This window comes from Ischnura elegans, chromosome 1 (genome assembly GCF_921293095.1).
Source record: "Ischnura elegans chromosome 1, ioIscEleg1.1, whole genome shotgun sequence".
NCBI classification, from domain to species: domain Eukaryota; kingdom Metazoa; phylum Arthropoda; class Insecta; order Odonata; family Coenagrionidae; genus Ischnura; species Ischnura elegans.
The window spans coordinates 49,317,635-49,344,761 of record NC_060246.1 but is presented as its reverse complement, the minus strand read 5'-3'; the positions used below and the strand labels follow the sequence as shown (position 1 = coordinate 49,344,761).

At 38.0% G+C, this 27,127-nt stretch overlaps 2 protein-coding genes across 2 annotated transcripts in view; one reads left to right on the top strand and one right to left on the bottom strand.

Moving 5' to 3' along the window:
* Nucleotides 1–13,785, bottom strand: part of LOC124159611 (DNA excision repair protein ERCC-6-like) — a 66,702-nt gene extending 52,917 nt beyond the window's left edge. Inside the window, exons 1-8 of the mRNA XM_046535535.1 lie at nucleotides 12,959–13,785; nucleotides 12,714–12,871; nucleotides 9,425–9,629; nucleotides 9,167–9,339; nucleotides 6,172–6,435; nucleotides 5,193–5,299; nucleotides 4,976–5,107; nucleotides 1,341–1,551 (exon numbers count right to left, since the gene is read on the bottom strand). Coding sequence (XP_046391491.1) covers nucleotides 1,341–1,551; nucleotides 4,976–5,107; nucleotides 5,193–5,299; nucleotides 6,172–6,435; nucleotides 9,167–9,339; nucleotides 9,425–9,629; nucleotides 12,714–12,871; nucleotides 12,959–13,177 — 1,469 coding nt within the window. The 5' untranslated portion in view covers nucleotides 13,178–13,785. The remainder of the gene's footprint in view (nucleotides 1–1,340; nucleotides 1,552–4,975; nucleotides 5,108–5,192; nucleotides 5,300–6,171; nucleotides 6,436–9,166; nucleotides 9,340–9,424; nucleotides 9,630–12,713; nucleotides 12,872–12,958) is intronic.
* Nucleotides 13,786–13,879: 94 nt separating this feature from the next.
* LOC124159619 (G protein-activated inward rectifier potassium channel 3-like) overlaps nucleotides 13,880–27,127 on the top strand; it is an 84,958-nt gene continuing 71,710 nt past the window's right edge. The window contains exon 1 of the mRNA XM_046535563.1: nucleotides 13,880–14,005. The gene's annotated coding sequence lies outside the window, so the exon portion shown is untranslated. The remainder of the gene's footprint in view (nucleotides 14,006–27,127) is intronic.

Below are 27,127 nucleotides of genomic sequence, written 5' to 3'. Positions count from 1 at the left end.
TACCCCACCGCCAATGTATTCATGTAAGCTGAGTCTAGTGTGATGACTGAAAATTCTAATAAACTCTCAACTTTGCAGATAAGTTGAATCTTACCGTACTTGTCTGAATATAGTCTCCCCCTTTTTTTTTTCATAAATGTCCATGGTAAAAGTAAAGGGGGGGACTATATTCATACCCATTTTTAATTTTTTTTCCTGAAACTCAAGCCTCATAATTAGTGGGGACTATATTCGGAGAAATTATTCATGGAAATTTATTTTGGCTAGAGGCAACATTTTGCATTATGGTCTGTTTGATTAGAAACTTTTTATTATGCAGAGCAATCCTTTATTTCTCGACTAGTCTGCCATTGGCCGACTGCTCATGAAATATTTCAATCAAATTTCAGCTTCATAGAAAGTATAACTGTATCTATAGAGAGTGTAATATATTTTGTGGAAAAGAGTTTAGAATTGAACTATGACTTTGAATATGCAATCAACTTGATGAAATGAACTGCTAATGACATTTGACAGTTATAATCAAGTTATAACTATTATTTTGTTTTACAAGTACCCACGTCAGCCGAAGTTTGAGGTACATCTGATCTGACCATCCCTAGTGTCTATGGATGTCTTTAAACAAATCGAATCGTGCAGTTGATGGTATAGGGCCACTGACTGCCACCGCGGTCACCACGACGACCATTTCAATCTGGCCCAGCGATGTGCGGTCTACGGCGTGAAATACAGGCAGTGCTATATTGAGGCGCTTTGTGACGATACGACGCGGTGAAATTCAGGCCCCTTTCAGACAATACGACTCTCTGCCACGCTGCGGCCCGTGCCGTGAACAGCGGCCCATTCCCAGCCAGCGCCCGTGTTTAAGCCAACAAACTTGTTACATTAGACCCACAATCAAGGTTTTCCTGCAACAAGTTATCCAATAATGCTGTCTAATGCATCGTGATGAGTCACCGGAATTACTGCTCGGCATTGATGCATGCTGCGCGTGTGAGCTTGTATTTCCGCTCTTCCGCGGCCACATTAAATTTCTTTCAGCACTTTTTAATTCATAATATCTAATTCTTCAGGTGAGAAAATGCCTCATTCTAAATATTTCAGGATTGATACATGGGAATCGAAGAGAGAGGCTGTGATAAATTTAACGGCAAATTCTGGCAGAGGAATCACTATGAGCATGATGAAGACTAAAATGAACCACTGCAAAGATTGTAATTGAAGCATTTTTAAAATAATGAATCACAATAAATAATTTCCTGCTTCCACTTATTAGTGAAGAAGATATTCATTAATACAACATTAACTAGGTATCTTAAAGAATATTTCTCATTATGTACCTGAATAATTTATCCCATACTTCACTGGGTATTTTCAGTCCACCATCTAGTTCCTGAAATTCATCATCAATTTCACGTTCAATATCATCCTGGAGTCCTTGACACATTTTTGATTTCTGTTTATGCTTTTGACGAGCTTTGTTGTCTTTTTCCCAGTCTTTAATCCGATCTAAATAGTCTTCCAGGTTTCCATCATCAATAACCTTCTTCCCTAAAAAAATACAAATGTAAAAGAACAAAATTTACTGCAGGAAATCACTCTTATTTAAGTAATTAAAACTGGACAATTTTATTTTTGATCTAAAAATGCAGAACTACTTCCTACTCATTCAAACACCAACAGGTTATGTATGATCTTAGGTTTCCCAACGTATCAGGAGCCGTATTCTGTATCTCCAAACCGATCGGTGCACCACCGATTTGTTGAGTGGGACGTCACATGTACTCCCGGTAAGCAGTCGTGCGATTCTGTATGAACCCAATCGGTTCGGCATCGATGTGAAAGCAGGAGATCGTCTGTTGCCGTACCGATACCAAAAAGGTGTCCATAAGGCCACCAACTAGTGAGTTTCATGAATTCCCCCGTGTGCATTGTACATTTTATTTTGTTTTCCCCTCATCACCGAGTACATAATTATTGCCGTTATGTTATCTCTTTCTCCCCCTTTGAATACGCCACTATAATTCACTGTGTCAAAACTATTGATTACCTTGACATAAATATAAGATATTGGTTCATAAACATGAGGTTTACTACCATGCTATGACATTCTCTCATTTATGTTATCACTTTCACTCGCTTGGAATAGGCTTTAATTTGCTATATCATAATTTATTTACTCCCTTGATAGAATAAAAGACATTTTTGATTAAATATGAGTTTTGCCGGAATGTTATCACTTTATCTTTGATGAATCCTAACACTATTCTATAAGTAATACAGATCCAAATAAGTAAAATGGATTAAACTTAAAAATTTGCTGGTTTTTATCCCCCAAAACCCCCCCCTCGCTGTGCCACTGCTGAGGAAAGTCATCAAAATTAACTCAATAATTAGGGAGCAAAATTTCACTAATTCATCATGAAGGCTTCACACCCTGTGGGCCCGGGATCAAGTCTTGGCAGAGGCAGAAAGTTTTCAGAGATGGTTGTATCCCTGCTTAAGAGTAGAGTGGACGGAACTTCCAGTGCAACACACTGTCCGGCAGATGGGATGTAAAGCCCTGGTTAAGCCTATTGTAACAACCTGACGACACAAGGTTTCTACCCTCCCTTCCTTGCCTCATGGCGAAAATGACCCCAGCTGTCTGTTTCCTACCTTTAATACCATGCCATAGATAATATAGAGCACACGGCACCCGGCAGTGGCATAAGTATGGTGGGGGATGAGGGGGATAGATTTCGGAGAAAACTTCAGAGAAAAAAAAAATATCTATAAAAATTGTCTGGCTTTGATATACAGCAACTGCATCTGCATAAAGTTAAATTTTGAGAATTGGGAAAGGAAGTGGCGGAGGGAGGAAAGACCTTCAGAATGAGGAATGGATGTGTAGAGAGAAGTGACATCTATGGTGGCCATGGTAATTTGGGTGTCAGGAGGAATTGGATTGGAGACGGTCTAAGAAGTTATAGGTATCTTTGATAAGGGATGGTAGAGACAGAACTAAGCGGTTGGAGGTTATAGTCAATGAATATACAGTGGAACCTCGATCTATCATTTTTAAAGGGGGATGGACCAAAAAAAACGATGAATGCGGGAAAACGATCGAAGCTGGAATGTTTGGCTGGGTTGCCTATGTCCCAGGAAACGCAGGATTTTGGCACGTAATTATGATATTCATTAAAGGATTCAAACAAGATTATGGCCAATTACAGGAATACTAGTACTTTATCGAGACACTTAGGTCATATTCTTGATTTGAATAATATATCTTTTACAAATATCCTAAAGGAACACGCCACCTCGCTACAAATGTTTGCTCTCCACTCGGCATTTACCCTGCTATTATGGATTTCTCTCTGATGTAAAAATCCATGAAACGCCATTTCCAGTACACGTATTCACGAGAGCCTTGTGCATGTTATGCCTAAAACAACCGCTTTCGCAGACGCAGATTGGTTGTGAGATGGATCATATAGGCCAAAAATAGTCAATTATTTGTAATGTTCCTGTCTAATAAATTTATTTTTCATGTAATTTAGGTAATGTGTAAAGCGTGAACAATATTGCATTAATCATCAGTGGCATCAGAGCCTTGGCTTAATCCAACTTCTTGTTTTCACGAGGTAGCTTGCTCTACCCCAACCCCAACCGTCATGTGCTAGCAGACAGCCTGAGGCGTTCTCCAATATTCACGCGCTTCTATCCTGGATGCTTTTCTTCACATTCAATTATTTTAAGTCCATCTTTTATAGTACTCACTTGTTTCTTTGGAAGGGCGATGGTCCGAAGACTGATAAAAATAAAACTAATAAAAATGAAACCTGACTTTATAAAACCCACACGGAAAACACTCGCTAGTTTGAAGTCAACCCACCCTGGAAAGTACGGAACCACTCGTGCGAGGTGAAGCTCGGAACTGATGCTATCGCGTGCGTCTTACGCAGAACATACTGCAGAGGGTGAAGTATAAACATATGACTGCGCCATGAAATTTTTTGTCCTAAAGAGAAGGCAACTTACACATTCTTTTCTAATTATCGCAGTGTCAGATGAGTAGATGAATTCCGATTGTTGGTAGGGAGAAAAAAAATCTATCAAACAAAAATAATTTATAATAACCTGATATCCTGTTTTTTGGAAAAATATCACATTAACTGCTAAGTAGCTCTGCTACGAGGATATTGAGTTTTGCCAGAAATCACCATTGTGTTTTTCCACATATTTCCTTGTTTTAAATGTTTAAATAACATTAGAAATATGTCGTGTTTGGTCTCATTCTTTTTTTAATTACGTGCACTTTACAAATATTTCAATCTAATAAAAGTAGTATAATGCCAATTGCCGAAATTCATTGTTAGACACCTTTTGGGCTAATAGGTGATTCATGCAACAACTGACCTCCAGAAAATGGGAACTTTGAAGCAGGTAGGCTGAAAAAGGTCAGTGGAAGAGAAAAGGGGGGGCGCGAAACACGTTTCTATTGTTCTCGTGTAACTTGATATTTTTTTCGAAGCAAAGGTCTTTGTAACATGATCCCTGTGCGAGTTGGAACCTTTTTTTTTTTTTATTCCGGAGAAGAGGAAAGCTTCAGAGGGGGGAGGCGAGTGCTGAATGGAGGTGGATAGCGGGTCTTGGGAAATGCACTGATGTAACTATCTCATGGCACTCAGCTTCTCCCTATAGTAGTTCATCCTCCTGGAGGTGTCTGCTGTTATTAGCCACAAATAACACGCTGTAAACAATTCATCTCATTTTCGTCAAAAGATGAATGCGGGAAAATTATACGACGGGACCGCGATCTTCAAACGATCAATGTGGGAAAACGATACTTCAGGGAACGATGGGTGAGGGAAAAAATTAATTACCTTTATGGAACTTTATTTGGAACCAGGAACAGCGAACAATGAATATATATAAAGTACAATCCCAGCAAAGTTACAAACAGATAACTTTAACTTAATCAATATCTTACTGCGTTTTCTCCGTGACCGCGTACTCTCATCATCTGAGTACTCCCAATCACTATCATCAGTATGCCATTCTTCACCATTCGACTTCTTCTTTTGTATCTTTCTCTGAGGTTTTAATTTTATTTTAGGCATTTCTGGGAAAACAAAGTCAGCATGAAATTCATGATTGCTGAATGATGATGACTGATACTTCAATTTACACAATCACAGATTTATTACCTTCTCCAGATTCTTCAAACTCAGAAGGAACATATTCACTTCCACTGCTCTCAAGATTCATTGCCATTACTTCAGAAGGCAAAGGGCCAGGTTTGACTTTATGATGCCTGTTAAAAACAATACATTTTAAAGAAATGCAACACAGGAGCTGCATTTTAAGAAGGATTGAATTACTTCAAATTAAAAAGACTTATCATATTCATACATATATGTATATAAGTGTATAAAATTAAGAATAATGAAATATTCATTGCCATTAACTAAGCATAAAGTATTGTCATTGGGAATTTTGGTGTTTTCATTTACAGTTACAAACAGCATAAATTGCAAGGAAAAAGTAAATTTCAAAAGTAAAAAGTAAGTAGTGATTCATGTTTGAATGCAATTATTATAAAATAATTCACTTCCTGACAATCAAATCGAACAACCAGTGAAATATAACATTGCAATATTGGTCTGTCCTAAAGCATCTCAAAGCAAACAATTTTTCATACGCTATCTAATGGCTTCAATGTACCAGTTGACATTTCTTAGACAACTCAGTAAGTATACGACCTTTTGAAGATTAATAATAAGAAAACAAAGCTAATAGGATGAAGATGAGAGTACATTGCATTTGCTCGAGATGAGTAAGTGTGGATGGAGAATGTGCGACAGTCCAAAATGCAGACAGATAAGAATGCACTTGGTACGAGGTTTGAGGATAGGAAACTTCTGGATAATGTCAGCAGGAGGAAGAGCAAGGGATTGGAACAAATAGTGAGAGTCAGGAAAGATGTTGGGTGAGTGGAATTAAAACAGCTATAGATACTGTATAAGTGCATGTAAGAGACGCACACGTGTAAGAGACACATCCATTGACGTCATCATTTACTGCACTTCCCCTGTACAAAGCAAATATTCGTCAGTGGAACCGATTCTGAAAATGACCCATACAATATGCCTGACTTCAGAATTTTACACCATCCATAACACTTACACGAATTCTGTTTCAGTCCCTAAATTAGGCCTTCTTCTTTTTCTTTTGGGATGGAGCACATTTATTTTTAGAGCTTCTGATTTATTGATACACTTCTTTCCATTCTCCACGGATAATTCCAAACCACTAGGCCCAGGCTTATTCAAATCCTGCTTAGAAGTAAGTGTTAATTTTTTAGATGCCAATGACTTCTTAAATTTATTGCTTAAGTTGGCTTGACTTTCCAAATAACGATTAATACTGCCCAACATGGCTTTATTGGACCTGAAAAAATAAAAGAAAAAACACAGTTATTAACACAAGGATTCAACTGTAACCAAGACAAAGTATTTCACATGAACATTTATTTATCTCTAAAATAAGAATTCCACCCTTAACTAAAGAGGCAAGTAGTTAGAATGACAATAAAGAAAGGAATCATTTATGGGAATCCAGATACATCCTTGGGTTCTCCTAGAAATACACTTGCAGGTAATTAATAAAATCTATGAGAGCAATTCATAAGTTACGAACATCAAGACTACTCAACCCTTTAACAGCAGTGTTATCTTTTAATGCAATTTATATTGTTCCTGTAAAGGACTCCTTTTCTATCACCTAAGGAATATGGAAAACGTTAGCTTATAAAACTACAAATGTCAATTTGTTGGGTTGAAGGTCAAACCTTCCTAATATGGATCTTACAAGGAGACTTTTCGTAAGTGACATCAAGAAAGAAGATGAAACCTTTTATATTTAAAAGTAGACACTTGGATAAGAATACCGTTAAAGGGTTTTGTCCATATACGCCCGGGTTTGAGAGAAAAAAGCATTTAAAATTTAAAAAATATGGTCACGTTGAATTCAATTAAAAATTTTGCCCATTGTTTCAAGGCCGGTTTGGCCTAGTGGTAGCGTATCACGTTTTTGTTTTGAAAGACCAGGGTTAGAGACTCTGAGAGAGTAAATTTTTTCCAGTCTGCACCTCTTCCACTTTTTGTAATCTGTTCCATGCTCTTCAGAATTGTTGATTTCAGACGTTTTACATTTTTTTTACTTGACTGCTTTCTGAGAATAAGCCCTAAAATGACATTTATGTTGCTAGTTAACCCTTGCTTCAAATTATTCTTTCCGTTGCCAAGATCTACCCAAACAGGAGTGATAAAACTGTGGTGCTGGCATCGAAGTGAGGGGAACTTATTTCCTAAGCAAAAGATTTCAAAGATACCGTCGAAGATTTTCCCAGGTTCCATATGGGAGAAAGATATAAAATTAGGGGGAACGAAACTCGACAAGCTTGAAATGATCGACAAATGGGTATACGATAGCTTTATGGAATCCAGGAACAGGACTGAGACTAAGGTACTGACAGGTCATGTCGGTACCTTAATTATTGCTACAAATACTCTCACATTGAGGCAAAAGTAGAACCTTATAGTATTTAAATTACAGTAGACTCCCGATTTAATTGGGTGTATGGAAGTCGCCACTCAGGGAGTGGCGACTTCCATACACCCAATTAAATACGCGGTGGGCAACAACACATTTAGAGGCCGACATGAAGATCTTCCATTGTAACATTGGTGAATAACAGGTTGAAATCGTTTACAGTTTTGAAGATTTTTTAGTTGGACATGGTGACATTATTGATTATATGTAACCCAATAAATTCATGTGAAAGACGTACATCAACACTAAATTTAGGCGAATAATTTTGATAAAAAGATTTAAATTCATGTTATGACATAATGATACAGGATTAAGGGCTAAAAATTCATTTTTTTTTAAATTATTTTTTTTCCCCACGAGCCTGCCAAAATTGGTGGTGAGCGGGATACACGAGGGTGTGGCTAAAACGAGTAAATATCGAATGATTACACCTACACTACACACCTAGTTGAAAGATAGAGTTGTTGGAAATAATATCTTGGTTTTCAAGAAAGAAATTAAATTGAAGTCATTCTAATCACAAGGTATTAAAATGGCCTTACTATCATCAAGAACTAATCATGCTAAGGTTAGGATCCTCAAAGGTGTATAAAAGAAATTAATTTTTTATAACTCCAAAAAAGAGGCTGTACATTTTCCAAATTTTTTACAGTCAACTGTGATTCTGTCGCATATCATGCTGAGGGCCACTCATTTTTCACCCAATTGAACATTGATACAATCAATTCTATTTTTATTCTCAAAGTTAACTATTGTAAAAATTGGCTGTGTGGCCAAAATATACTCAGGAAGAATAATTTTTGGAAAGTACAGTACACTCCCGATCATCCGGGCTAATGATGGGGAGGGACGGCACGAATAATCGGAAAACACGGATAACCCAAACATCAAATCCAATGTCTTGTAATGATCATAATTTACGTAAAACAAACAATATATTATTATTTATGCCATTATTCTGCTTTATTAGCGTGCTTCCCGGACTCAATGAGAGCTTTCTTCGCCAGTTCGCGATCTTTTTTGCGGCAATAACATGGTTGTACTCGTATTATTAATGCTCCATGTAAGGCCTGGTTTCGAAAACCACACTATCGTTGCTGTGTGATCGCGGATACAGAAAAGTGATTTGCACAAACGCTTCAAAACAACTGCTCGACGTCGGAAACTACATCGTCAGGCACCACGCCACGCAGTCGCGTCTCGCACAAGTTGCCCGGGTTGCAACTGCTGCCGGACGTGTATCCGTGATCACGGAGTGCGTTCGCGCACTGCTAGGCTTGGAAAACACGAACTCGGTGATCCCTTGAATGCAGCTAGCGCGCGATCGCTTCCGTTTTACGAACGGGATTCTGATGGAAATGATAAGCCTGGTGTATCCTAGCATTAATGCAGTAATTCCGATAATTTTGGGTCCAATTTTATTTTTTTATAAAATCGCGGGAAAAATTGAGCGAGAGTTAAAATCATGCACGGATAATCCGCAACCCGGATAAACCGCAGCCGGATAATCGGGAGTCTGCTGTATGTAACATTAAAAAGGAACACGGCAACATTTTAAGATACATACTGAGTCATAGGCTCAGGTCCCGAAAGAATAGTTCCAAATGGTGTCATTTGGCCAAGGCGAATCATTTTCTGCTGCTCAGTTTCCACATTTTCCTCTAGAAGACCACAATCATTATCTGAGGAAAGTTCCACCCCATAATTACAAGCATCACTTTGGGCAGAGTTCTCTTTGGCCTGATGGATAAAAAAGACGAGGTACATTTTTACATTAAGAATAACATTGTCATCTATAGAGAATCCATTAATATTAAGAGATTACCGCATCATTTTCTGAAGTTGATAGTGTGGATTGGTCTCTTTTTTGACGCAAATTTTTCTCCTTGGCCTGCAGAATGGAAATTTTTGATAAACCTTGATCAATTTTTCTCCGAAGCAATAAGGCTTCATTGTAATCTGACAAGGTATCTTTAATTGGAAGATTCTTGAGAGAAGTTTCATTATTTAAAATTTCCTTTTCAATAGATCTGCAAAAAAAGCAAGCACTATAGCATAGATAATCCGTGAGCATAATAGAATCTCATTTATAGGGAAGTGAAGTACACAAATGGATATCGAGCCATTTAGTTATTTGCTCTAAGATACACTGAACTCAAATGGCATGAAAGAAATTTTTAAATGATTATTCCAGGCAATAACTACATACTAGTCAACCACATATTTTCATAGACTCACACACAAGTGTAGCAATATACAACAATTCCACAGAGGAAAAATCATTTTCCTACACCAGGATTCGAACTTGAATCTCTCAAAATGGAGAAATTTTCAAGGTACGGCAAATGATCAATTGAGTCTTAAGGGGTTTTATACATTTTTATAACTCCATAGTTGCCGAGCTTTACTTATCCAATGTCCTCAGGACTATGAAACAGTGTAGCTACGCTCAAGTTTGTCCAGTACTTATATGTCTGCCAGACTGACTTAACAGGAAGCTGATAGATAGACTTCAGCTTTTGACTCCCTGGACAGAGGGGATCTCGGAAGCATACTTGATGACACAATCCTAATATACCCTTTGGAGCCCCCAAGTACAGTTGTCTCTTCCCAATGAATGGAATGGTTTTCAGTGGTGGTGTGTTCTGCCACCGATTATTTCTCAGGTTGGTAGAGCCGCAAATGCTGTCAATTTTTTTATAATTTCTTTCAATAGGGTGGTTTCCTATTATTTTTTTATTGCCTAAATCGAAAGATTGTTACTCCTGGAGTGCGCATTTCATGTCCTTAGATTTTCGAATGACAATATCTAATTTTCGCGATTAAACGAAAAGTGAAAAATTTCAAGTGCGCGAAAATGTGACGGCTACGTAGGAATGTTGGGAAAAGTCCATGAGACGTATTTCTGGTTCCAGCTGTTGGCGTGAGAGGTGACCTTGGGGCGAGGCTTGAGCGGTGATACGATGCAGGCTGCTAGCAGGTTGCTGAGTACCCTGCTAGCAGGTAGCGCTTGGCTTAAATAAGGATTATTAATACCTTATCAAACGAAGGAAACTTTCCGAACTTAGGTATTTTTAATGTGTGATTATTAAGAGATGTTTCCCTGAGCTCTGTGCCTCATGCATGCATTAGTAATCTCAGATAATGTAAAACTCCTATCTACTCGCATAGAAACTAGGTCCCGGTGACGTCACGTGGATTGGAAACGCGTGGGTGCCAATCTGGCCTTTTTCAAATGCCGTTACTATTCGTCTAAACTGGGATTTCTAAAACCAAATAATTTGTATATAATGAATACACTAATGGTGGGTAAGGAATCGCAATCAATGCATTTCGTTTTCTTTGATGAAGGAAACTACCCTATTGTCCATCAAATCTAGCCAATGTAGACTTTACCACATTCATAAGAAATGTGGTTAACTTCTGGAAGCTTATTCTAACCTGGAGTTTCATGTGAGCCAGGTAGTTTCATAGTTTATTCGGGGGCATGTGGACCACGTGGACATCATGTCAGGCCAATCAGGGGCGCAGCTAGGAACCAAGGCTGGGGGGGGGGGGGGGTTTTTGGCGCAACTAATACTTACGGGTGTTGGGGCATTGCATACCCACCAGGGTAAGTGGGAGTTGCGGGGGCCCTCCTCCAGAAAGTTTTAAGATTAATGGTTCAAAATGACTAGTTTTACCGCATTGTTAAAGATATTTGATTAATCCTAACACTATTCTATAAGTAATACTAATCCATTAAGTAAAATGGATTAAACTTAAAAATTACTCTGAGCTCTGGGGGGGGGTTTTATCCCCCAAACCCCCCCCCCCTCACTGTGCCACTGAGGCCAATGACCTCACTATCTTCACAGGGAAGGTGGATAGGCTTGCCAGATAGGCCTTTATCCTTTGCTGGATGTCTTCTGCTTTGTTATACTTTCGTTGGTTTAAGGTCCAGTGAAGGGTCATTGTGTTCAACGCAGTTCTTGAGGATAGTCTTCTAGAGATGTTTCAGTTCTTCTGGGAGACTTAGCATGCCTGACATTGCCTTGGACCATTGGAATGACTTTCACAGGACACAGTACTAATGATAAGTGTGATGGTGGCTCCTTCCAATAAGGTACCTATGTGTGCGCAGGCTTACAACAGGCCCACAGACATCAGCTGCCAACATTATTCTTCATGTAGATCAGGACATCCGAGAAGGGTGGTAGTCCATAGGCCTGTTTCCACAGTCATTGGATGTTCGGGTACCTTCTGTTCATAAGCTTCAGCAAGACTTCGGGCAGAAGGCATATAATACTGGACAATCTTCAACACAACATCTTCCTCAGCCCTGAGGACATTAGATAAGTAACCAAATAAAATGTTGATAACTATGGAGATTTCAACCCAGTGTAAAACCTTGTGGAAAATCCATAACATCTGCCAGGAAAACCTGAAATCTCACACAAGGATAATGATATTCCCTACGCAGATTATTGCACTTTCAAAATAATGTTAAATGGTTATTTTGCTTAAGATGCTCTTCAATTGAATAATTTTTTTGTCCAATGTAATAGGCCAACATGCCGCAATTAAGTCATGCGCACTTACTGTATTTACTTATGTTTCAACGAAGAAACGCAGGGTGACAGTATCATAAAGGATGAAACCAACATGCTGAATACGTACAAAATTTATGTTATACTCTGTCACTCCAGGAAATAATAGATGACCATTGTTTCGTCTAAGTAGCATAAATAATTTTGAAGATGTTCGTAAATTTGTATGTACGTGGTTATTATTGCCACACATTCCCTCATGTTATCTTTAGGTTGGAACCTTCACACTTGTGTGCTTTAATACTCAATTTGTGAAAATTGTTATTCTTCACTCACACCACACATGATTCTATAAATTTCTTTCGGGAAACATGGCAGTGTAAACTGAGTGACCGATTAAATAATAATTATACATTTTATTGATGCAAGGGCGTGATTACACGCATTGGACAAGCGAGAAAACATATACACGATCTAAAATACACAATACATTATCACAATGAAAATTCATTCATATAATACAGATTTGCACCGTGAAGATCACTAAAAACGTCTTTCTTTGGTTAAAACTTATTTATAACTTACGTAATGTCCTCTTGCACTGATTTAATTTGAAGGTCATACTTTTTTTTCACTTTTTCCAACTTTTCCCTCTCAATGGCATCATCAAGCTGTTGTATGATTCCCTTCTCCAATGTCTCTTGATCATACACAGAAACTCCAAGTTCTTGCAATTCTGACGCCTGTGGATGGAATAATAAGGATGCATACATGTAAGTCATATTGTCATGTTAGGTGATACTAAGAAGGTATGAAAAGATATAGCCTACCTGATTTTCTTTGGGAACACTTTTGATGCTATTAATGTCAATTTGAAAGGTGTCAACATAGTCGGAGGTACAATTCAATGACAGATTAAAAGAACTTTCTTTGTCTACCGTCAAAGGAACATCTGGGACCCTGTCAGGTCCTCTATCACTCATCAATAGGTCTCGTAATATGCCCTCCCCGAGGAGGCTCTGGGTTCCCGAATTCATCCCTGAATCCATTGGTACACAAACTTACAACTTAAGTTTGACGATTGCTACCTGTTACGGTTGTGCACAAGCATACGAGAGCTTTCGCCGTTGATAATATCTCTCGGTTCACATGGAAAAATGCCTCTAGGGTTACGGAATCATCATGGGTGTAGCCAAAATAAGGCATTAAAAATTCTGTATCACAAATGTTTCAAACGAAGTCCATTACGGTTAGACATGATCCCACAACATCACAAATCACACTTTTATACTTATGTTATCAACGTTGGCTGCCTTGACATACTGGATGGATTCTACCAGGTACGACGAATAATCCTCAACCCATATATATTGTAGATGTTAAAGTTTTCCGAAGTTAATACCGACCTCCGCCAGATTCACATCACTGGCTTTTTTCTATCATAAAAACAAAGTACCAAGTGGTCGGAAGATAAAATGAGTTTTTCATTGATGGTAATGCCTAACTCCTGCTTTCTTAATTGAATTTCCTAAAGAAGCGTTATGAATACCACTTGTCACGTATTTTTTTGGTATGAAATTGATAGCGCAGCCATCGCCATGATTTACCCAAGTTCTTACATAACCTGACGCAAAGCAATGACAGTAGAGGCAAGGAGTTCCATTATTTGGAAGTTGTGTTGTGTTTCTCAAGAAGTTGGTAAGCGTGGAATTTAATTTCGTTTATCATTTGTCATAGTCCTTTTTCAATTTGTGAGGAGGGAAAGTGTAGCCTTGGAAGAATGGCGTTCTGAATTCGTCATGGGTTTTCTAGAGGATGGTTTGAAGCACACATGCTGACAGACGGCGTTATTCGAGGGATTTTCCAGGAAAAAATAGGTGCGTAATAATTAATTTTCTTATGCCCCTCGTAATAGTGTATTGTTGCATTTTCATATATCTATTGGTAATGTTCTTTGTATTATTGTATCCACCGCGTTATTGGCAGGGATACTCAGGGTATGCGGATTTTCCAACTTTATCGAATAACATAATTATTCCTATGGCTACAATTGAAGTGTCAGGTGTTCTAAGGTGAGAGGTGAGGTAATTTAAGGGGTCGGATTTCGTTTTGTTTACTTGTGAGAAATCTTTATGTTTGAACGAAAGTATTGTATGATCTTTCTAATGAATCAAATGGGCTATGATATCCCGATTTGTGAACGGAGATGATTATGTGCTTATGAAAAGTAATTAGGCTTAGTTATAGTTCCTCATATACTTCCAATTTTTTTATTTGGCTAGTGTGGCATTTCTCACAACTCTTTTAATGCTAGACTGCTCCATATTTGAAAAATAATGATTTATGAGCCTTATTTTTAAAGGATTTAATATTGATTTAATAATCGTAAACAGTAGATTCCGGTTAATTGGGGCTCATTGGGACAGGTGCACTTTGCTCCAATTGGGCTAACTATCCCTGTATGGGCATAAACAAACAAATGATAGAAAGAATACTGAATAATGTTTAGAATGCAAAAAACGTTTGTTAAAATATTAATTTTCTTAATAAATCAGCGGTAATACTTTATTTATTGATGCTTTGGTAATGCTGGATGAAAGAAAAATTCACGATTAATTAGTTAAGAAAATGTGATTCCTAAATACTTCATTTACGTATAAATATATGCGAGTACTTTTCAAATTGTATCTCCTTGTCCAATTTACTCTGCTGCATTCTGGTCATCTCGTCGCTTGAACAAAGTCGGCACAGGTACCCAAGGACGACATTGGGCTACCTTCGTTGCCCTCTTGTATGAAAGAGTTGTAACCCCACAATGAACCTTCTTGCATCCTGAGATATCACTTGGCTATGCTGAGGTGCGATTTTATCTCCATCACTATCCTTACCTTCAGCCTCACCTTGTTGCCTGAATATTATGGTTTCAACAATATCATCTTCACATTTTTCATTGGTGCCACATCAGTCCAAATTGCATTTGATGTTATCAAAGTCTTTGTGAGTTCCCCAAGGTGGCTTGCCTATAGATATGTTGCGGAGGGTTCAATGACCAATGTGACCAACACACACAAATGAACCCTTTTATTTAACAGCCATCACTTTTTCCTGTCCCTTGGTTAAATCTCTCAACTAGATACCGAATTGATAAGCATAAAAATTATCTATTTTCCCTTTCTTATTCTCTTTATAACATTTTTCCTCTTGGGATTATTTTCCTGCTTGTATTCTCCAAATATTCAAATATAGTTTTAATGACACCCATTAGGTTACAAACAGAGCATCTGTATTCTAGTGTTTATCCAGACATGTAGGAATAGAAAATCGTACATGCTCAATGGAAGGGACCAGCACCTCAGGCGTGAAGATTGATCCTTCCGCAAAAATATCAATTTTAATTGCCAATGATCCACAATCACATTAAAGCCACAACGTTACATAAGCATTGAAATGCTTTATTCTGTACTCTAGCAAGAGGAATTCCCTTTTATGTGGTGCTGTAGTTCATCCCGCCTTGTCTAGTTGCTGGCTGGATCAAGTGAATACATACTTGTTTATGGCATGATTTTATCCAATACCGCTCCTAAAGCTTCTCATGATTCATTTGCAGAGTAAAAGGCTCAACGAAATCAAGGTACCGAAGTTCCTCAATGTCGCATACAAAGTGATGGCTTCCTTAGACCATCCCAATAGTAAACCTTTACTTTAATATTCTCAAAACTGATTAATAAATATATCGGAATGATTAGTAGAGCAACAAATGATTAAAATGATTATTATTCCCAGTTAAGAGGAATGGAAGAAGGAAGGTTAGCCATTCTTGAAAGTGAAAGGTACAAATTCCCGAGGCATAGTTTGAAATAGTTTGACTATTCTCAGACATCACACAAATACACATCTAAGCATATTTTGGGAAATGGAAACCTTCTATTTCCGGATCACTACAGTATTGTTATTTCAAAATGTTGCCATCAGCATTCAGTTTTCAATTCAAGCACTGTTGGAGGGGTTTATCCCAAAATAATTTCTAAACATTCCATGTTATTGTGGTATTGGCACGGTAAATTCCTTTTTAAAGTATTTTTCCTATTAACTTGGGCATTAACCTGGGCCCTACTCTGATTGTATCTCAGTGCACTCCTTAAACTATTTTTCTCTTTCTGTTTAAGTGACAAAGAGGTACATAAATTTTTTCTTGGATTTTCACTTGGTTTTTATCTATTTTGGAGATGGCTGAGTTATGATGGGGATACATCAATTTTATTTTTCTATTTAGTATTGTAATGGCTTAGTCTGTGTATGTTCAATATGTTGAACGGAAAGTATTTATTGTTTACACAATATATTAATATCCAGGGGATATTGCAAAACTTGCATTTATTTGTAAATCTGAACATTCATAATTCAAATATTGGCACTTAATGCATAGTGCATATAATATTCATTGCTTAAACTTTTTTCATTGATACTGGAATATTTTAATATTAATTAATAATTTGATAGTTCAATATTATGCTTAAATATGCTCTTGTCAAAACTCTTACTGTATATTCTTGATATGTGAGGCTTAATATTTTATTTGTTTAAATAGTAAAATTCTGTGTTCGATATCTATTTGGGATATTTTATATTTTTGGTTGGAGGCATAAACCCAGATTTCCTTGTTCACTGATTTGGGTCAACACAACAACCCAAGTTATCTATGAATCTGAGTTGTCTATCATCTCAAAGCTTTCACTTGGTTTTTATCTATTTTGGAGATGCCGATTATAATGGGGATCGAATCAATAAATTTGTTCTTAAATCAATGTCAAAAAAGCCAATCTCTATACTCTGAATCAAGCTATTGAATGCAATTGATAATGAGATTTAAAGTCCCACTGATTTATATATGTTACTGTAAATCAATAGACAATCAACGGTTTTGTCAAAGATACATCAAGGAAATGGGGTGATGAATTGGCGAGAGAATCACAGCCATATTCTCTATAGCATTGGTTATTCAATGCACCAAACTCAACTGCAGCCTCTTACACACGTCTCCTGTCCGTGCCCATTGTCTGCCTGGCTTCTGCTGACGCTAACACCAGCACATTCCAGCCCACCCCAAGATCCACACTTTCATCTGCATCTACATACTACCTCGCAAGCCACCTAAAAAGGTCTGTTGAAGGGGGTCTTAGTATACCAGCCATTTACATAAAAAAGCAAATTCTCAAATCTAGCCGTTCAGAAAAATATCTCTCTTAATTTATCGCTTCTGTCGGACCTGGAAATATAGTGGGGCCCTAATATGATGCTCTCCGTGTCACTTTATAAGGTATCTATTCTCAATTGCTCAAGCAGTCCAAGCTTAGCTCACTGCCTCCAAGTCTCTAGCGGCTATCAGCCTCATTTGCTTAGTATCTGGGTAATGCTGTCTGTAGGCCAGTCGCAGTTTTTGACAAATCGCACAGTTTTCCTTTTTATTTTATTCAGTTCACTGATTGTCTTTCTGCACCGAATCCCAAATGCTTGCCGCAAGTTCAACGTGTGGGTGGGCAAGTGCAAAATAGCATCTTTCTTTTACTTTCTCATCCAAAAATCTTCCCGCAATACACTTGACAAATCCTAACCATTTTAGGGTTCTGCCACAAATATCCCTTATATGTGTTCCCCACAATAGTTTAGAATTTATCGTAACTCCCAAGCTCTTCACGTTCTCTGTTACCTTTAAGTTAATATTATCCATGGCACAAATATGGTTATAGTTGGATCAAGTTTAAGTTTGAGTCCTAACTATAGGCTCCACTAATGAATGTTGTTTAAATCTGATAATAGAATTTAAGTAAGAATGATCATAGCTTACCTGGCAGGAAAAGCCATTGCTGGAAACCTCAGACAGACGAAAAATATAAGGCAGGAAGCGCAAAAGTTAAAAGAAGTCAGAGCTCTGACAAGAGGCTTTGTATCACTGCTGAAGTGACATGCACTATGGTGGGATGCAGCGTCTTTGTCGCCATTGTCTATTGTGACATTGCTGCAAGAATATTCTCTTAAATTGTAAGCAAGAATCAAATGAATCTACCTGGTAGTGCTTCATCATTGACATTCTTCTGACAAGACAGGACTAGAACCTTTGACTCTGATGGCTGTTTTGTTGCTGCATAGTACATGTATCATTCTTCCTGGTACCTGTTGTTTTTGGCATCAGTTTTGGTCCAACCTCAAGAACTGGTGGAACTGAGCATCAAAGTACTTAATTATACTATCCCTAATAAGTGTAATTATGCTACTAGGGATGTGCGAGTACTCGAAAATTTGAGTCGAGTAGTTGGTACTCGACTTGACTACTCAACTACTCGACTCGAGTGTTTCATGTATTACAAATGTCGAGTCAAGTAGTTTCAGTTACAGAGCTGTTGAGGCCAGTATGTTCAGAAATCTGCTTACAGGAGGCACCATCATGAAACTCATGCAATAATATGAACAATGCCGGTTTTCCTGGTGTTTCACGTCAAAATTGAATGCCATCTTTTAGCATTTTTGAGTGCTGTGTACCTCTGATGTTAATATTCATTTATTCCTTTATAGCATTCAGCTTTCTTCTTGGCATTACGAAAAAAGTGGTACTCTGGTTGATTAAATGAATTAATATTGAAAAAATACTAAAGCTAAAGCTAAGTTTTATAGTTCCTTTACTTCGTCCCTTATTCCATGAAGATCGAAGATCCATAAAATTCCTTGATGTAACTTTTAATAAAAATTCCCAAGGTTCCTAAATTTTACACCTTTGGCAAGAATGTACTTGTACAGCCACACAAGTGTATTTCAAAACACAATTTTCAGCAGATAGTAATTCAATAACATGGAGACGTCAAAACCAGCAGCTTGAGCATGTAGGACAATTGGTTTTTCTGCATGAGAATTTGAAAGGATGAATATCACATTATTTATTTAGGTACATAATCTTTATTACAATAAGGCACATACCTTTACTGAAGGCTCTTCTGAGCAGTTTGGATACATATATGTATTAATTAAATTGATGACATGTTATTACAGGTGAATTCTTATAAATTGTGCTAATGGAACTGTTTACGACTCATTAATTTTCATTCCTCTCCTGGTTCTGACACAATTTACATCAAGGTCCCTCATAATTTTTCCTTTTTACATCAAGTTAAGAATTCTTAATAGAAAATGTAGGGATAGGATCATATAGGGCTAGGAAAAATGAGAATATGTTGGAACATGCATTGCTGTATTGCCTGGTTCACAATTGCCCGAACTCGACTCGATACTTGTGAGTAGTTTTCAACTAGACTCGAGATCAAAAAGTACTACTGGCACATCCCTAATTACTACCAATTACTTCCTAATCCTGCTAAAATTTCTGATTGAACAGAAATTTAAAAAATATTCAAGTTATATGCAAAATCTCGAGAAAGTTAATTTTAACTGATTATATACGTATACAAGACCTACAGTATACGAGTACAATATATATACAATAGAAGGGTCTTATGATATAAAAAATTACAATTGTGATTCTGCAATGTTCGGCAATGTGGGTGGCCCCGCAAAGGGGGTCCGTGTGCTTCCCCATATATATCCGCCACCGTCCTGAGTAAAACAATGAAGAGACTTTTAAAAGGGATCTAGAGATGTTTGAATTTGATGTAATGCCATCAGTGTCATGGTGCCAGAATGCCGTACTGGCACTGGTTAACAAAAGACATAATGTTCAAATAACACTTTAATCAATTTTGTTGCCTCAATATTTGTGATAAATATATTCGTAACCATGACAAAAAAAATTGTAATAAAATGTAAATAAGACTTATAAAAAAAAACAGTAATATTTCACTTCTAAAAAAAGTTTGTTCCAGCTCTGCTAATTTTGCCATGACGTCACTGTGTAATGCAGCCTTCAGTTGAACTCAAAAGTATTCTCTTCATTTCCTCTCACTGCCAGTAGGTGAGAATATATTGGTGGAATTTGTGATTATAAGGGAAAGAGATTTCCGGATAGATAATTGATATAACATTTGCTGAATCACTATCGTAGCTGAATTTCGAATTTTTAAAATATGTTATCTACATTGTAATTGCTGCAACGCAATGGAGACCCCTAACCTGTCATCTTCATTTTGTGTGGCTTTCTTATCATAATTTATTGAGCCTGTTTATTCGAAATTTCATTAATTTTGTTGCAAGCCGTGGACGTGTCTGTCCGGGATGGGTCTAAAACTCCATGTTCCAATCCGAGTAATCGTCTCTCTTACCATTACTCATGCCGTATCCATTCTTCCTCTGCTGCTTTCAGTTGAGCATCCTGTATCACGTTCAGTCCTCATCGTCCCCCCACGTCCCTTCCCTTCGGTTGACGCTATTGGCCTGAGTTGCGGTGTTTTCCGCGACCCGCTAAAACTCTCGAGGGATCGGAGTTGGGGGATCGGGATGCTTGGAAAGGAACTCACGAATTGGTGGCCTTAGTGCGTTTGCCTCTATACGATCTTTGTCTTTTACGATCTTTGTTTGTCTCGCCGCTTTTATTCCTTCCATGTGCGCGGAAATTTTTAATGCAATGCTAATTAATTTTTATGCCCTTGGATAGTGGAAGGTTCAGGCACACGTATTGTTATTGGGTGATAGGATGTTTTGATAATTTTTTAATCGTACAAAATCATGTCTTCGAAGATTATTTTTTCTAAGTTCTCGATTGCTACAGAATGTGTGAATAAGAACGAACCCTGTTTTAATACCATTATAAATGACGTATATATTTGATAGCAAACACAAGAAGTGCGTTTAATTACGCTACTTAGAATAATTAAGTTGAGCTACTAATTGGCTCTAGTAAGTATGTTTTTTTCGTCTTCTCGTACTATTAAATAAGTGGTGAAAATAATTTTTAACATTTTGCCAAACTTCGGAAACTTTCTTTTCCACGCTATAGAAGCCTGGAACTCGGCGGGTTTTTCACCCGTTCTCTTCCCCGTTGCCTAAGATAATCGGAAAACCGGGTTCGAAGGTATTTTCCTTCCTATTCTTATTGCCATATGAGTTTCCGACGCATTATTTTCACTACTCAATCGTGGATTCATAGTGATTCTTTTTTTAATGCCGTATCTCCCAACTTCCGTCAACACATTCTGTACTTCTTGAGTTCAATTGAATACCGCTATGCCACACAAAATGCAGTGTGTGTTCACACACACTGCATCACACACTGCATTTTGTGTGGCATAGCGGTAAAAAGGTAAAAGGGCTTTAATTTATGCCTAGTGATCTTTTTTTGCGATTTATTTTAGGGTTTTAAAGTATCTGTTCAAGATATGAAACAAAATACGTCCCATATTTTTTGGCCAACATCCTGCACTGCCTTTCCCTTGGGCTACAACCTTGTCGCGGTGGAAAGGCTTGCGCGTCCCTATGACCCCTAGTGCTGCATTGGCGAGATTAATTCTAAATTACTCTTTTAAAAACTACTCTGTTAAAAGACACTGTTAGAAAGGAAGTGGGAAACCCTACCGACTCTCTCTTCCCTGAAAACATAGAGTGCAACCAAATGAGCCTCGGAAAGTCATCGAACGGGACTCGTCCGCAAAGGGCGGGTGTGGCTCATGGCAGTGAGGTCGGTAAGGTGCTAAGTGTCGTCAAAATTACGAATTCCATTCAGAAACTTATCATCATCAACAGGAGCAATAATGAAGAAAGAAGAAAAGAAGACCAAGAAGATGGAGAAGAAGAAGCTAGCAAATAATTTAGGAATGTGATATGTGAGGGAAATGATGAGGACGGGAAGGTGAGAAAACATCTTAAGGGAAATGGATAAAGGGAAGATATATATAGGATTATGTGAAGTGATGTGGAAGATTGGTGGGGACTACTGTAGTGATGGGTATTGGGATATTCGTAGTTGGGAAGGAAGTCAACAAGGGGTAGCTTTAGTATTAAATGGGATGATGGGTAAACGTGTGGTAGGTATGGGTCAATTAAGCGATAGAATTCTTGTTGTTGAAGTTGTTTCGGGTTTCCCACCGGGTGAGGTTTTCCATCTCTGCCGACGTTTCTATGGCCGTGTCGTCCATCGTCATCAGGGCTGGCAGGGACCTCACCCGGTGGGAAACCCGAAACAACTTCAGCATCATCATACGCCGGGAAAACCGATAGAATTCTTGTTGTAGGAATTGAGGTGCAGCCCACCAACCTTATGGTGGTTCAAGTTAACAATCCCACTAGCTATCATAGGGAGGAAGAAATAGATGCGGTGTGTGAATAGCTTGAGGAAATAATTAGAGAAAACCCGGGTAAGAGAAATCTAGTAGTGATAGGGAGCTGGAACGCCTCAGTGGGAGATGGGAGGGATGGAAACGAAATAGGAGAATTTGGATTAGGAATGCGGAGATAAAGCAGCAGAATTTTGCGGGAGAAACAAGTTATTCACCGTAAACACGTGGTTCAATCATCATACAGGGCAAAGGTACACATGGAAAATTCTGGGTAGATATCAGATAGACTCCATCGTGGTAAGACTAGTGGATATCGTGGACGAGGTATAGGAAAAACATGAAAAGCTCGCGCAGCTTCCCTGCAGCGGATGCGGATTCTAGTGCTTACAAAATTATATGTGAAATTCAAAAGAATAACGGAAGTTATAAAGGCGAAAAAATGGAATGTAGAAGCTCTTAATGGGAATATGAAAAACTATTGGAAAATATTATCCGGGAGATTGAAAATACGTCTGAAGAGGAAGGGTGGAATAGTCAAAGCGGCTGAGGAATCAATTGGTTACGTTGACGTTAAAAGGATTAAAAAAGCCGTGGATAACGGAGGAAATGATAATAGAAATGGAATACAGGAGGAAGTGGAAGAGCGTGCGTGGACTCAGAATAGGATAAAAAGATGTATTATTATTATTATAGTACGAGAGTGCTGCGCCCGCTACCAGCGGGCTTTCCCCGCTCTTTTCAATGCAGGTCCAGAGAGGGATATGCGCGTTTCTAATTTTATAATGTAGAAAATAAGGCAGGGTCTTATGTACAAGTTTAATTGGAATGTTCATGTACAAATTGAGGTCTGAGGACCTCTTTAAACACAACATTGGAAGTAATTACACTATCCTCTGTTAAACGCACATGATGACTCATACTTACGTATCAACAGGAGACTTGAATGTGGAATCAGCCGCATTTTGATAAAAGTTATTTAAAGAATGCGAGGAATTGTTGCAAATGAACAAATGTATTAGTTTGTGTGCCGTTAATGTCAGGAACATTTACCGGTTTTTGTTTTTTTTTAATTTAAAAACCAATTTTAGGAAACAATAGCAATATTTAGGAAGTAAGATATGCCGTCGCATGTTCTCTGATAAATTCTGTGCATTTTGGTACCTCACTTGTAGAGTTTGGTTGCGTATAAGTTGAGAAAAAGGTATCTATACAGTAGAAATAATATAGAAGATTCTACCGATTAAGGTAGTTTTACATGGAGTACTAAAGAAGTGATCTGGGAGCCTCCCTTTCCTTCCAGCATTGCCTTCTTCAATTCACTGTAAGGCCTACTCCCTTTCAATCCATCTAAAAATCCCATTCTCTTCCTTCCCCTCCCTCGTTTTTTTTTAACATTCTACCCTCTAACACCATTTTCAACATCCCCTCCCCGCTAAGTACTCCTCCCATCCACACGTTCTGTCTCCTCCGTATCTGATCTAAAAGCTGCCTCTCCTTGCCAACCATATCTAGCACTTCGTCGTCTTTTCCTCTCTTTTCATTTCACCTTCTCCATTCTTCTCCATACCCACATCGCAAATGCCTCCAATCTTCTCTCGTCTTCTTTCCTCAGTGTCCTCGTTTCCGCACCGTAGAGAGCTACATTCCAGGTCAAACTCTTCACTAACCTTTTCTTTAAACTCTTACGTAACGATCGTCTCAGAAGCTCCTTCCTGTTCATGAACGCCTCCTTTGCTAGTGCATTTCGCTTTCTGATGTCCATGCTACTGTGTCCGTTTTCCTCTAATGTGCTGCCCAAATAGTTGAATGGGGAACTTGCATGGGTCATCGATTGCATTAAAAACTATTTTGAATAAGTGAAATGGATACGTTATCTCGTAAAAATACCTAAAGTTTCCCCATTCATCATCAAAATAAATAAAACAATTGACTTGAAAATCGAGAAAAAATTCTCATAGCCGACCACTGCGCGAAGATACCCGAGCGTTGCCGAGGCCTAACCTAAACAACCGTAGGGAGTTGGGAAATACGCTGAGCGCATGATGTAAAATTTGTTTTGAGGGAGTATTTAGCCGCTCATCGTCACTTTATTTTTTTCTGTCATTCTTGGGCAAGTTTTCCTATTGCTATTGTGCCACGATTATTACTTGGGATATTAATAATGCGTCATCGGAATGATGAAATTCAAACGTTTTACCTCGTATATTTCAGTTATCAGAAAAATGGATGGTAACGTTGCTTCTCGTTCGAATAGTGTACCTGAAATTGAAACCACGACCCTCATGGAATTTGTCATGACAAATTATTGCTATACCATCAATAAGGTTAATGGGGGCTGTCTGCTATCACATCTTGGTCTAAGCTTAATTTCCTCGTGTTAAACTCCTTAAAAACTAAATCCATTATCATTGGCAACAGGCAGATAGTATCGAATTTAAATTTCACAGAACTGCCAATGATAATGGTCGAGGAAGTAAGCATACTGTTCTGTAACAGTGTGAAAAATTTGGGGCTGATATTAACCATGAATCTTTCCTGGGAAGAACTCACGATGAGGATATCCAACAAAATAAATGCAATTCTACATCAATTAAAAATCCATTGAAATCTACTGCCACTTCAGCTAAAAAAGTAACTGTTCGTAAGGATTGCATTTGCGCATTTATATAAATTCGGAATCCCACGGAATATATTCATCTTTGTATTGCACGCTCGCTAGATTACTAGGTCTAAGAAAGAGTGGGATGACCTGTAAATATGGCATAACTCAATGTAAAGTGCCAATAAGACCAGCATTATCAATTTGCTGTAAATATTACTCAAAATGGGCTTTTAGGTACGGTGTGTAACTGAAAGCCTTGCACGTGTATGAGGCATTAACCGCACAAACAACCCATTGCATCCGTTTGTTTTCGTAACCAGCCTCTTTCTGCTCTTCCTTCGTGATAACCCTAAACCTCTGCCATCCTATCTTCTCTCCATCCTCATCCCCTCTCCGTCTTTCACGGGCCCCTCGCGTGTGTGAACTCGTGATGTCCATTTAGAGAGACCATGCGTGCCTGCAAATTGGTGCCAATGAGGATGTTGCTGCGTTTTGGCCATCGTCGCCAAGACCAATTCGAAATGTCGTGAGCTGAAATCATAAGCGAGGAAGCGCGCAATCCTACATATTTCCAACAGAAAACGGTACTACAGAAATTTCCATGGAAAAAAATCTCCAATATGAAAATTGCAACACACTGCCGCATTAGATAATTGTGAGAGTAAATAAAAAATGTCGTCAATATATTTAACGCCCGTTTTGACTGTCGTGAATTTTGGAAGTTTACATTGATTTTTGACGCTTAATTAGGCATTATTTGAGAGCGTAGTAAAATATGCACTCAGGATAAAATAATGCGAAATTTATCTTGATACGATTTATAAAAATCCAACGAAACGCATTTATACATTTCTTCAAGAGCCAGTCTTCATATCTAAGGTTCTGGACTAGTTTAAGTTGCTAACAATGTAGCTGTTCAGCATATATGTATGTGCTGAACAGCATGCCTATAGATATTCAAAATTATAGAAGAGATGATTAATTTTCAGAGGCTACATAAGTAACCAACATAGTTCTTACGTATTCATAGCATATGGTTTAAATGACGGCCCAATAAGGTCAATATGTATAATGAAGTGAGCGACGCGAGTAAATTGGGGCAAAAAAGTAACCAGCTCACTTATAACACATTGTTTGCGTATGGTTTGAATGACGGCCCATGTAAGGTAAATATGTTTATTATACTTAGCGATTCAAGTATACTGGGGTAAAAAATAATTTTTCTGGCAACAAGTATAATGAGTAAAATATTTTTTATTAATGAAATTTAACTCAAATAATTAAATGCAAGCAAGCGACCATATGACCAAGTTAGCTGACTCTAGATTACAAGGAAGGAAATATGCAAACCAATGTATTAGGTACTAGCTTTGATACAAATCTTCCTGGAAGGCGACAAAATAAAAAAAAGCACAGTATTGAAAAGGTGTTCCTGATTTTGATGAGCCTAGCTTATAATGTTTCATACTATTCTCAATATTTTTAATTGACCTCTTTTACCATTTTATGATCATAAGTGACATTACTATATTCTGTTTCTTGCACCTATTGGTCAAGCGAGCTTATTTGATGGACGAATAATTTTGTTTTGCTTTCGAATTGATACAAATTTGTGCAATATGAGCCGTACCAACAGATGGCAGTCAAAGGTAAACACATTCACTTAGGCACACCGTCATCCACGAATGATGACGACGGAAATTAATGCATGGGTTACCCACAACAGAGCTAATAATACTGTTAGACTCAACCCAGAGAAAAGCAGAACGAAAGCAATAACATCCTTATCCCGTATTTTATCTAAAACATCGATAGATAAGAGAACATTTATTTCTCTGATTTTCCAGAACTCTCATAGGACTGATGAACCTTACATGAGGCTGATTGTGATATTATTTAGAAAAATAGGATTAAAATGGGCATTGTGGACCTTTTGACATTTTTGGACATGACCACGGTGGTCAGTATAGCGACACTCATTTCAATTCAGGCGTGATAACATTTACTTTAACGGCTGCAGTACTGCGATGTGGAAGGCAAGGGGAAACCACCACATTATTATCCCGTGGAGTCGCAGCTACTCCAACTTAAATTATCTGACGTGATGGAATTCTCTCAGGTAAAAAATTCCGGAGGTAAACTAGTCCCCCATTCGGATCTCCGGGCGGGGACTACCCGACAGG